This window comes from Microcaecilia unicolor, chromosome 1, assembly GCF_901765095.1.
Source record: "Microcaecilia unicolor chromosome 1, aMicUni1.1, whole genome shotgun sequence".
Taxonomy (NCBI): domain Eukaryota; kingdom Metazoa; phylum Chordata; class Amphibia; order Gymnophiona; family Siphonopidae; genus Microcaecilia; species Microcaecilia unicolor.
In genome coordinates this window covers 605172289-605185551 of record NC_044031.1, presented here as the reverse complement: position 1 = coordinate 605185551, position 13263 = coordinate 605172289, and the positions used below count along the sequence as shown (strand labels likewise).

At 46.2% G+C, this 13263-nt stretch overlaps 1 protein-coding gene across 1 annotated transcript in view; it reads right to left on the bottom strand.

The window, feature by feature from the left end:
• Positions 1–225: 225 nt before the first annotated feature.
• DENND3 (DENN domain containing 3) overlaps positions 226–13263 on the bottom strand; it is a 390432-nt gene continuing 377394 nt past the window's right edge. The window contains exon 23 of the mRNA XM_030219612.1: positions 226–2124. Coding sequence (XP_030075472.1) covers positions 1927–2124 — 198 coding nt within the window. The 3' untranslated portion in view covers positions 226–1926. The remainder of the gene's footprint in view (positions 2125–13263) is intronic.

Genomic DNA, 13263 nt, shown 5'->3' with positions numbered 1-13263 from the left:
GTAGACACAATAATCTGAAAGAGATTTTGTCTCCAGCGGTGTTGAGAACAACTTTGAGCACTAAGTTGGGCCATGGACCCGAGGAAGCTGGCCACTTGAGATGTGGTAAATGGCAGATGTGTGATATCATGATGGAGACTACTGAGTTTGTGGATCCCCAAGGGGCTTGAATTCCAAGCTGGAATGGTGTCATTTTTATTAAAAACAGATATGAGGTCATACAAAATAGGGGCTTGTCCTGAATGCCCTTTCTTGATTGGTTGATGTGAACTACTGGCGTCTGACGTCAGCTAATATTAAGAAGCACCATTTTTCTGAATATACCTATTGAAGAGAAGAACCGGATCGCAGCAGTAGTGGAGTGAAGCAGTTGTTTGTACTGTTTTATGATAGCTGCATGTTTGTTTAAGATGCTAAATTGAAGCTTTCTGTTTTTGACAGCTGTATTAACCACGGACCCTGACCAAGCTTTCGAAACTTTGGCCACAGTCGGCCATAGGCAGTAAGAAGATACTGAGCATTCTAACAAGATAAGTTCTTGTTTTCAATTTAGAAGTTCAAATGTTTGGATACCATTTGGAGATTTTTTTTGCCAATGATGACAGCGAGTGCTCCCATAAATTAAAGGCAGTGTACCTATGAGAACGGAGTCTGTTGAGGCTTTTTCCTCCTTTTGTTGTCAACTGAATCTGAGATCGTGTATGCAGCTAGATAATCTATTACAGGTACATTGTTGATAAGAGGATTGTTTTTCCTTCCAGAAGAGGCACGTTTATGCCCATTGGAGAAACTCTTATCATAGGCTAGGCACTCTCTGAATTGTGGCTTTGCCGCAAACCTAATGAAGAGTAAGGAAGCTAATCAAATATTTTGTTTATATAAAGAAAAAAACCCATTATGGCTAAAAGTAGTGAAAAATTTAGGTGAAATGCATATCAATGAACTATTTTTACACATGGTCAGCTGAGCAGAAAGAAATTGCACAGGGGCTGTACATGAGGGAATGTCTGCACATGCTCAAAAATATTTTTTTTTCCTGAGGTCTACAAAAGCTACTAAGAGCTGTTGGATGATGTTGCTACCTATGTGGCTGATTCATTCGGCTTACCTAGATGGAAACTTGAATTTCTTGTACGAGTATGAAAGCAATAATCAAAGCCCTTTCCATGCCTAAACACAGTTTTAACTACAGAAATGAGTAAACGTATGTGCACTGTTTCTAGTAATGTGGGCATCTACATTTATAAGCATGAATCTTTGGAATACCGGCATGTATGCACATATACCAATAGGCCACCTATAAGCTATTCTGGAACTATGTAGTTATCTATGATAGTGCATACTTAGCAAGTGGGCAAACACACGGGCAGTATCTGGGCCAAGGTTATGTGTGCACAATTCCAGAACACGTGTCCACACTTACACCAGCTCTATGGCTGGTGTATGTGCTTGTAACTAAGCACATACAAGCATGCATTACTCGGTTATGCTAATAGGCATCTATTTTCCTTTATAGAATATGTGCCAATCAGGCACTCTCTTGGCACCTATATACAGGCCTAATTACCTCTATGTTCAATTTTTACATGTGGAAACGAGACATTCCCAGTTGGGTTGAGTCAAGCAGGGAAGTATGCATATAGTTTTACTTTAAAATAGTATCCACCAACAAAGCAGGTGCAAGCTTGAATACTTTTTTCTTAGGCAGTAATCAAAGAAAATATACATACATACTTATGCTTTATCATTGTAAACTCCACCAGGTTTGCCTCACAGTAGTTTCAATTCTTACTCCTATATCTTTTGTTTGACCCATATAATTATTGAAAAATGGTTGCATATCTGAGTTTTCAAAACTTCACAGGTCTCTTCTTTATACACAGAAATAATAGAAAATTAAAATTACAACAATCAGGACTACCGGTATTACACTTTCCAAATAGCAATCTTTCCGTCTTCTCTTCCAGATCCACTAAGAACGTATCTGTCCTCTGCAGAACATAGTGACTTCACAACGTCTGCATGAGCTACCAACTCCTTTTCTACACTCTTTTTCTCAGCATGTATCACATAGATTTTGCCTTTGGATTTGCCTTGTGATATTCCTCTGCTGCCAATCCAGACCTGAAAAAGAAGAAGAACCAGATCATCTGCATATAGCAGCCATTTGATTTCCAAGTCATTTTGTTTTAGTCCTGGGGCTAAGGATCTCTCCAACATTTTATTTAAAAAAAAAAAAGTACATGATGTTTTTTGTCTGTAATCTGCTCCAGCTTCTGGCTGAGAGAACAATAAGAGGAGGTGCTGTGAGAGGACTTTCAGCGCAGGACAGAACTTCCCTGGTAAGTTATTTGCTAGGAAGTTGCTTTTAAACTTGGGGAAAGGTAGACTTAGAGTTAAATGAGTAATCTCAGTCTCTTTATTTTTTAAGTTACACTGCTTAGTTAGCAAAGGCAGTGGGAATAGGGTTTTGTTGTTTGTTTAGCATTTAAAGCCTCAATTTCATGGGCTAGCAGTTAAGAGAGTATTCTAGAGTTTACCATAGCATCAATGTACAGCACAACTGACAGTCACAGGAAACCTGAGTTTAGAGTTTAATTACCTCTCACCTACCCCTGGCCTGATTTTTGATTTATAGGCCCTTAAACTAATTACAAGGCTAGAAAGTTAATTAGGGCACCTCTATCAGCCAGTGATTAGCTCTTAGAAATAGTCTACTTAGGTCTATAGAGGGGAACCTACAAATAACAATACAAATAAAAAAAAACCCAAACCCTAAATATTAACTTGACAAACCCCAGGGGCCAGGTCACCATGGTGCTAAAAAAAAAAAAAATCAGACCTGGTAACTAGGACTTGCAACCTGAAGGTCCCTGTCCGCAGTCCTCCTCTCTCCCCTGCCCGTGACCAGCCAGATACTCACTCTCTCTCTCTCTCTCTCCCCCCCCCCCTCCTTGCTCCCGAATCCTGCATCTCTCACATATATCCCCTCCTCCCGGGTCCTCCATCCTCATCTTGATAGCCATCAACAGCGATTAAGGCACGCTACTCTGGTCTGCACTGGGAATCCTTTTGCTGGGCCCTGCCTTTGTGAATTAACTTCCTGCTTCTATGAAGGCGGGACCTGGCAAAGGGAAGGCCCTGATGCTGGCCAGAGCGGCATGCCTTAAAACACTACTGCTGCTGCTGACGGCCATCGAAATAAAGTTAGAAGACTCAAGAGAAGGGAGTATGAGTAAGGGAGAGATGCTGGACTTGAGGGAGAGGGAGATGTGCTGGACCTTGGGAGGGGAGCTGGAGGGAGATGTGCTGGAGCTTGGGGGATGGAGGGCGATGTGCTAGACCCTCGGGAGGGGGGGGGGGGCTAGTGAAAGGTGTGTTAGATGCTTTGGGGGAGAGCTGGAGGGAGATGTGCTGGACACTCGTCCTTCCCTACACCCCTTCCCGTGCACTCCGCTCCATGGATAAATCCTTCTTATCTGTTCCCTTCTCCACTACTGCCAACTCCAGACTTTGCGCCTTCTGTCTCGCTGCACCCTACGCCTGGAATAAACTTCCTGAGCCCCTACGTCTTGCCCCATCCTTGGCCACCTTTAAATCTAGACTGAAAGCCCACCTCTTTAACATTGCTTTTGACTCGTAACCACTTGTAACTACTCGCCTCCACCTACCCTCCTCTCTTCCTTCCCGTTCACATTAATTGATTTTAATAATTTTTTTTTTTTTAGTCTGTTAGATTGTAAGCTCTTTGAGCAGGGACTGTCTTTCTTCTATGTTTGTGCAGCGCTGCGTACGCCTTGTAGCGCTATAGAAATGCTAAATAGTAGTAGTAGTAGTAGGAAAGGGGGGGCTGGAGGGAGATGTTCTGGACCCTGGGGAAAACAAAAAGGCTGGAGGAATATGTGCTAGACCCTGGGGAGGGGAAAAAGGTGGCTAGAGGGAGGTGTGCTGGACCCTGGGGAGGGGAAAAGGCGGGCTGGAGAGAGATGTGTTGGACCCTGGGGAGGGGAAAGGGCGGGCTGGCGAGAGATATGTTGGAACCTGGGGAGGGGGAAGAGGGGGGCTGGAGGGAGATGCGCAAGACCCTAAGGAGGAGAAGGGGGGGGGGGGCTGGAGGAAGATGTGCTGGACCCTGGGGAGGGGAAAGGGGGGGAATTAGGAAGATGTGCTGGACCCTTGGGAGGAGAAGGGGGGCTTGAGGGAGTTGTGCTGGTTCCAAGGGAAGGGGGGTCTGGAGGGAAATGTGCTGGACCCTGGGGAAAGGGAAAGGGGGGGATGGAGGGAAATGTGCTGGACCCTGGGAAAGGGGAGGCTGGAGGGAGATGTGCTGGACCCTGGGGAGGGGAAAGGGGGCAGGAGGGAGATGTGCTGGACCCTGGGGAGGGGAAAGGGGGCAGGAGGGAGATGTGCTGGACCCTGGGGAAGGGAAGGATGGTGACTGACAGATGTGTGTGTGTGTGCTGGGGGAGGCAGAGAGAGAAAGATGTGTGTGTGCACATGTATATGCTGGGGGGAGGTAGAGAGAGCACTATGGGGGGGTGCTGGGGGGAGGCAGAGAGAAAAAAATTGGGGGGTATCCACACTGGAAAGACAGCCTAAATTAGAGCTATGTTGATCAGGAGGATACCTGGAGCAATAGCAACTGTAGAAGCAGCCCTTAAGGAGCACTGTTCTGGAGGCAATTCTCCAGCTGCCCTTTTGGTAGGATAAGCTAAAATTTTATAAGAATCTGGGTATTTTTTTTGTGTGTGTTTGTATGTATGGGGGGAGGAAGTAGGGATTCAGAGAAGCCACTGTTTTTTTTATTTGGGGGGGGGGGGGGGGGGTAGAGGATAGATTCAGAGGTTACTGCTGTGGATGGGGATGTGAGCCAAGGCTATGCTGCTGCTGGGGTGGCTGGGTAGGTGACAAACAGTGGCTGTGTTTGTTGGGAGTGGATGAACAGTGAGGAAGGGTTAAAAATACAGCTGCTGGGGGCAAGTGGGCAATGGAGAGAGGCTAATGATGCAGCTCTTGGGAGTAGGTGGATGGGTGCATGTGACCATCCCACACACCCTTAGTAGCTGTAACGTTGGTTTCTCTCTCTCTGCCCTAACAACCTAAAGCCTCTCTCCATTGCCAGATGGTAGGATGTAGGTGGGGGGGGGGGGGGGGGGGGGGGTGAAGGGCAGAGCAGTTGCCTTCTATCTGCTCCTTCCCTGCTACTGTGTTAAATAACTTGCTGTGCATCATCTTGAACAGATTATGAAGGTACAATTTATAAACTAGTAAAAAAGGCCCGTTTCTGAAGGCAAGGAAACGGGCCCTAGGCAGGCAATTTCTCCCCCCCCCCCCCCCCCCACGCTACAGCCCCCTCGACTCCCCCCCGTGCCGGCGAAAACCGCCCCCTGCCGCCGTTCTGGCCTACCTGTGCTGACGGGGGACCCAAACCCCCGACAGCCGAAGTGCTGTTGTGCCCTTCACGTTGTTCATCTTCTCTGGAAGTTCCTCTGCGTGCGTCTGACGTCAGACGCATGCAGAGAAGATGAACAACGCGAAAGGCACAACAGCACTTCGGCTGTCAGGGGTTTGGGTCCCCCGTCAGCACAGGTAGTCCACAACGGCGGCGGGGGGCGGCAGATGATTCCGAGGCAGGGGGAGGCGTAGGAAAACACGCTGCGCGTGTTTCCCTACTTCTCCCCTTGCCTTCGAATCAGCCGTTCTGACGTCAGTGACGTCAGTGCGTGTCTGCCTAGCAGACCACCACCTCCAGGGAGCCACGGTCCCAAGCACAGAACGTTGGAGGTGAGAATTATTATATAGGATGCGGATAAATGAATAAAAATTTCAGTCATTACAAATCTGGTACCTAGATCCTAAGAAACATGGCAAGCGCTGGCTTGGAATATTACTAACAATTGTAGGGGACTTCAGTCTACAAATTCCTACTCCATTAGCAACTTAAGAAATTATCAATAAGATGTAGCCGGACAAAACTGAAAGAAGACAAGAGATACGTCTGGCAAAAGCGTAAATGGAAGAACAAATGGCTAGAAAAGTAAGGAGGAGCGACAAGAAGTTTTTCAGGTATATTAGAGAAAGGTGGTGGAAAAATAGAATTGTGACACTGAAAGATACCATGAACCGCTATGTGGAGAACAATGAGGAAAAAGCAAATGTGCTAAACAAATACTTCTGTTCTGTGCTCACAAAAGAAAATCCTGGAGAAGGACCACGATTGACTGGCAAAGGTACATATGAGAATGGAGTGGATATAGCACTGATCAAGGAAGAAAGTGTTTATGAACAACTTGAAAAATGGAGGGTGGACAAAGCCACGGGACCGGAAGGGATCCATCCCAGGATATTAAGGGACCTTAGAGAGGTTACTACTACTACTACTACTATTTAGCATTTTTATAGGTTCTGCTGGGTCCTGTTAAAGATTTGATTAATAAATCCTTGGAGGTTCTTTGGGATTGGAGAAGAGCTGATGTGGTCCCTCTTCACACAAGTGATGACAGAGAAGATGCTGGAAACTACAGGCCGGTAAGCCTCACTTTAGTTATTGTAAAAGTAATGGAGGAGATGCTGAAAGGATAGTGAATTTCCTGGAAGCAAATAGGTTACAAGATCCGAGACAACATAGTTTTACTAAAGGTAAATTGTGCCAAATGAATCTGACTGAATTCTTTGACTGGGTGACCAGAGAACTGGATTGAGGATGTGTGCTAGATGTAATCTACTTAGATTTCAGTGAAGTCTTTTGGTAGGATAAGGAGGCTCTTGAATAAACTTGACAGGACGATGTTAGGAAAAGTGGTGAACTGGAATAGGAAATGTGAATAGTGGAGTGCCTCAAGGATCGGTGCAGGGGCCAATTCTGGTCAATGTATTTGTGAGCGACATTGCTGAAGGAGAAGGTAAGGTCTTCCTTTTTTGCAGACGATAAGATTTGCAACAGAGTGGACATTACGGAAGGAGTGGAAAACATGAAAAAGGATCTGCAGAAGTTAGAAGAATGGTCTAATGTTTGGCAATTAAAATTCAGTGCAAAGTGATGCACTTAGGGACTAGAAATCCTAGGTGGTGAGAGGCTGATATGCACAGACAAGGAGAGGGATCTTGGGGTGATAGTATCTAAGGATCTGAAGGTGACGAAACAGTATGACAAGGCAGTGGCCATAGCCAGAAGGATGCTAGGCTGTATAAAGAGAGGTGTAACTAGCAGAAGAAAGGAGGTGTTGATGTCCCTGTACATACTCTTGGTGAGCCCCCACCTGGAGTATTGTGTCCAGTTTTGGAGGTTGTATCTTCCTGAAGATGTAAGAAGACTTGAAGCGGTCCAGAGGAAGGCGACAAGAATGATATGTGGCTTTCACCAAAAGACATATGAGAAGAGACTGGAAGACCTGAATATGTATACCCTACAGGACAGGAGGAACAGGGGAAATATGATACAGATGTTTAAATACTTGAAAGGTATTAATATAGAAACAAATATTTTCCAGAGAAGGGAACATGGTAAAACTAGAGGACACGAATTGAGGTTGCAGGGTGGTAGACTTAGGAGTAATGTCAGAAAATTATTTTTCACGGAGAGGGTGGTGAATGCCTGGAATGATCTCCCGAGGGGGTGTTAAAAAAATAGTGGAATTAAAAAAGGCGCAGGATGAACACAGAGGATCTCTAATTAGAAAATAAATTATATAAAAAACAAAACTTAAAGGGTTGCATATATGTGTTTGCATGTCAAGTGGTCCCAAGGACTTTCACTAACTACACCCTCTCCAAAAGACATTACAAGATGTGATACCCGCAAGTGAGCCTGAAAGGCTCCGCTTAACACAAGACTATCTCTACTTCAGGAAGCAGGTGAAAGCTTGGCTCTTCAACCAAGCCTTTAATGGAAGTAGCAACTAACTTGCTAGTCTCACTCACACACACACACACAAGGATTGACTCGGGCTGCACATAGTGCAGCGGGACATGTTTATCCACTCCTAGCCTGACATAATATTTAACCATCTCTCTGACCTCATGTGCAACTTTCTTCAAATCAGTCACCTTACTTTCAAATTCTTCATACTTTCTTACTCATCTATATGTTACAACTTTGCCTTACCCTTCACTACCAATGTTCTATTACGTATTGTGTTGTCATTGCAAGTAGTATACCATGCCATATTTGTATTATTACTTGAATATTTTTACTGCTGAAATTGCCTATTGCTCATGTTTGATCTATTCTTACTGTACACCGCCTTGAGTGAATTCCTTAAAAAAAGGCTGGAAATAAATCCTAATAAATAAATAATTTGTGTTATATTTTGTATATTATTATGTTTTATTCACTTTATTGTTTGTAAGCCACATTGAACTTGAGTCTATTAAGGGGTATAAATGTCATGCATAAATAAATAAACTCTGGCTGCATCAACTAAGGCTGGTGCTGGGCTGGCTTGTACGGTCTGAGACCCACATATGGCGATCCAGTTTATTGTTATTTATTTTTGCTACATTTGTACCCCGCGCTTTCTCACTCATGGCAGGCTCAATGCGGCTTACATGGGGCAATGGAGGGTTAAGTGACTTGCCCAGAGTCACAAGGAGCTGCCTGTGCCTGAAGTGGGAATCGAACTCAGTTCCTCAGTTCCCCAGGACCAAAGTCCACCACCCTAACCACTAGGCCACTCCTCCACTGGAGAGAGATTCGATGGAAATTCCAGTGGTTTGGAACATGAGGACAGTACTGGGCAGACTTTTACGATCTTTGTCCTGCAAATGACAATACGGACTTGGATAGGCTGGAGTGGGCTTTGACGGCAGCTCCAGTAGTTGGAACAAAAGGACAGAGCCAGGTGGACTTCTATGGTCTATGTCCCAAAAACACCAAAGAAACAAAACATGATCAAGTAAATAATATCACATTCATTGTTGATTTAAATCTTGAAATGATAATGAATGTGACAGCTAGGAGGACTGGATGGGCCATTCAGGTCTTTATCTGCTATCACTTACTATGCTACTATGCTGCCAGCAGTCCAGCAGCAAGATGGGGGCTATCCAATCTTTTCCACTGAGTGTCACATGTTTGATTATCACCCAGTTGGTGAGCGGTCATATGTGTGTACACAGTGCAAAGAGCTCCCAGCACTCACAGAAAGCGAATGCTACATACCTGTAGAAGGTATTCTCCGAGGACAGCAGGCTGATTGTTCTCACTGATGGGTGACGTCCATGGCAGCCCCCTCCAATTGGAAACTTCACTAGCAAAGGCCTTTGCTAGCCCTCGCGCGCCCATGCGCACCGCGCATGCGCGACCGTCTTCCCGCCCGAACCGGCTCGTGTTCGTCAGTCCCGTATGTAGCAAGACAAAGACAAGGGAAGACACAACTCCAAAGGGGAAGCGTGCGGGTATGTGAGAACAATCAGCCTGCTGTCCTCGGAGAATACCTTCTACAGGTATGTAGCATTCGCTTTCTCCGAGGACAAGCAGGCTGCTTGTTCTCACTGATGGGGTATCCCTAGCCCCCAGGCTCACTCAAAACAACAAACATGGTCAATTGGGCCTCGCAATGGCGAGGACATAACTGAGATTGACCTAACAACTTATCCAACTAACTGAGAGTGTAGCCTGGAACAGAATAAACATGGGCCTAGGGGGGTGGAGTTGGATTCTAAACCCCGAACAGATTCTGAAGCACTGACTGCCCGAACCGACTGTCGCGTCGGGTATCCTGCTGCAGGCAGTAATGAGATGTGAATGTGTGGACAGATGAACACGTCGCAGCCTTGCAAATCTCTTCAATAGTGGCTGACTTCAAGTGGGCCACTGACGCTGCCATGGCTCTAACACTATGAGCCGTGACATGACCCTCAAGAGCCAGCCCAGCCTGGGCGTAAGTGAAGGAAATGCAATCTGCTAGCCAATTTGAAATGGTGCATTTCCCCACAGCCACTCCCCTCCTGTTGGGATCAAAAGAAACAAACAATTGGGCGGACTGTCTGTTGGGCTGTGTCCGCTCCAGATAGAAGGCCAATGCTCTTTTGCAGTCCAATGTGTGCAGCTGACGTTCAGCAGGGCAGGAATGCGGACGGGGAAAGAATGTTGGCAAGACAATTGAAGGACGATCTCGGGGGGGCTGTACCGCAGGAGCCCTCAGGGCAGGAGGAGACCCACCTGAAGGCTCACCTCCACCAGCAGGGGAATGGACAGCCCTCACCTGCACTCCAGACGAAACACCACCGTCCGACGACATCAGCAATAGCGGAGGTCCCGGTACCACCGACGTCGACGCAGCCTTTCGATGTCTTGGTACCGACGATGCAGGAGGTAGAAGCCTCGATGCAGTCGATGCCGATGCAGAGGTCGAAGACTTCGATGCTGTCGACGTCGATGCACTCGACGAGTCCCGTGCTGTTGTCGTCGAAGAGCCCGAGAACAACGCGTTCCACTGGGCCAATCTCGCTACCTGAGTACTCTTTTTGAAAAGAGCACAAAGACTGCAGGCCTGCGGGCGGTGCCCAGCCCCCAGACACTGAAGACACGAAGCGTGCCTATCAGTGAGCGAGATTACCCGGGCGCACTGGGTGCACTTCTTGAAGCCGCTGGAAGACTTTGATGACATTGGCGGAAAAATCACGCCGGTGAAATCAAAATTCGCGATGACGAAAGGCACCAAAAGAAGGGAGAAAAAACCCGTACCGAGGCCAAATAGGCCAGTCCCGAAAGCGAAAGGAAACTTACGCGGGGAAAAAGCTGGAAACACGGGAAAGGGGTAAAGACCGGATCGGTCTCTTTTTATTTAAACGAAAATCGCGGAAGACGTGCGAGGTCAACTAGAGGGGCACGAAACGGCGGCAAAACACGACCGTCCCGAGCGCGGACAAAAGAAGACTGACGAACACGAGCCGGTTCGGGCGGGAAGACGGTCGCGCATGCGCGGTGCGCATGGGCGCGCGAGGGCTAGCAAAGGCCTTTGCTAGTGAAGTTTCCGATTGGAGGGGGCTGCCGTGGACATCACCCATCAGTGAGAACAAGCAGCCTGCTTGTCCTCGGAGAATGGATCTGATCCCTGGATGCTAGAGTAGCAGACTTGGAGGAGATGAGGCAGACAAAGAGATATATAGAGAAGGCCTACAGGGGGACAGTAGAGAAATCTCACCTCCAGTCTGGCAAACTCTGCGCTGTCATGGAGCAGAAGGAAGAACATCACCTTGGAGAGCCAGGAAGTGATCCTGTAGCCAGGACCTGCCCCCCCAGAGGATACACTATCCTTTTACATGGAGGATGTCCCTTCAGGGGCTTGGGCCTAGCAGGGAAGGGTTAGGACAGCTGTATTAGTTGGAGATTCAATCATTAGGCATGTAGATAGCTGGGTGGCTGTTGGACGAGAGGATTGCTTGATCATCTGCCTGCCTGGTGCGAAGGTGGCGGACCTCATGGGTCACCTAGATAAGATTTTAGACAGTGCTGGGCAGGAAATAGCTGTCTTGGTACATGTGGGTACAAACGACATAGAAAAATGTGGGAGGGATGTTCTGGAAGCCAAATTTAGGCTCTAGGGTAGAAAGCTAAAATCCAGGACCTCCAGGGTAGCATTTTCAGAAGTGCTCCACGTTCCACATGCAAGACCCAAGAGGCAGGCAGAGCTCTGAAGTCTCAAAGCGAGAATGAGATAATGGCACAAGGAGGAAGGATTTAAATTTGTTAGGAGCTGGGCAACATTCTGGGGAAGCGGTAGCCTATTCCAAAAGGATGGACTCCACCTTAACTGGGATGGAACCAGGCGGACAATAGTACATCCCTACAAGAATTTCTATTCATGATGATTCCACGCTGCTATGTTTCATATGGAATGTTTATTTTGTTTGACTCGGTTCCCTCTCTAACATATAGTGCAACTTTCTCTCCAGTTTGATCACCTCTATCATTGTGATATAATTTGTACCCTGTTAACACAGTGCTCCATTGATTGTCCTCTTTCCACCAAGTCTCTGAGATGCCTATTATATTTACCTCATCATTTAGTGCTATATGCACTAAGTCACCCTTCTTACTTTTTAGGCTTCTAACATTTCTATACAGGCACTTCAAATTGTGTTTTTCCTTTGATCTACAAGCTGCTTAGAAGTTGACAGGGATAATGTGCATCCTTTACCATGCTTTCTCCTCAAACACTACTGGCTTTCACCATTGTTGAAACCTTGCTATTGGGATTCCATAAGTACATAAGTATTGCCATACTGGGAAAGACCAAAGGTCCATCGAGCCCAGCATCCTGTTTCCAACAGTGGCCAATCCAGGTCACAAATACCCGGAAACATTTTATACTGCTTATCCCAGAAATAGTGGATTTTCCCCAAGTCCATTTAATAACAGTCTATGGACTTTTCCTTTAGGAAGCCGTCCAAACTTTTTTAAAACTCCGCTAAGCAAACCGCCTTTACCACATTCTCTGGCAACGAATTCCAGAGTTTTATTACATGTTGAGTGAAGAAACATTTTCTCTGATTCGTTTTAAATTTACTACATTGTAGCTTCATCGCATGCCCCCTAGTCCTAGTATTTTGGAAAGCGTGAACAGATGCTTCACATCTACCCGTTCAACTCCACACATTATTTTATAGACCTCTATCACATCTCCCCTCAGCCGCCTTTTCTCCAAGCTGAAGAGCCCTAGCCGCTTTAGCCTTTCCTCTTAGTGAAGTCATCTCATCCCCTTTATCATTTTCATCACCCTTCTCTGCACCTTTTCTAATTCCATTATATCTTTTTTCAGATGCGGCGACCAGAATTAAACACAATATTCGAGGTGCGGTCGCACCATGGAGCGATACAAGGCATTATAACATCCTCATTTTTGTTTTCCATTCCTTTCCTAATAATACCTAGCATTCTATTTGCTTTCTTAGCTGCAGCAGCACACTGAGCAGAAGGTTTCAACGTATCATCAACGACGACACCTAGATCCCTTTCTTGGTCCATGACTCCTAACATGGAACCTTGCATGACGTAGCTATAATTCAGGTTCCTCTTTCCCACATGCATCACTTTGTACTTGCTCAAATTAAACGTCATCTGCCATTTAGATGCACAGTCTCCCAGCCTCGTAAGGTCCTCTTGTAATTTTTCACAATCCTCCTGCGATTTAATGACTTTGAATAACTTTGTGTCATCAGCAAATTTAATTACCTCACTAGTTACTCCCATCTCTAAGTCATTTCTAAATATGTTAAAAAGCAGCGGTCCCAGCACAGAGCCCTGGGGAACCCCACTAA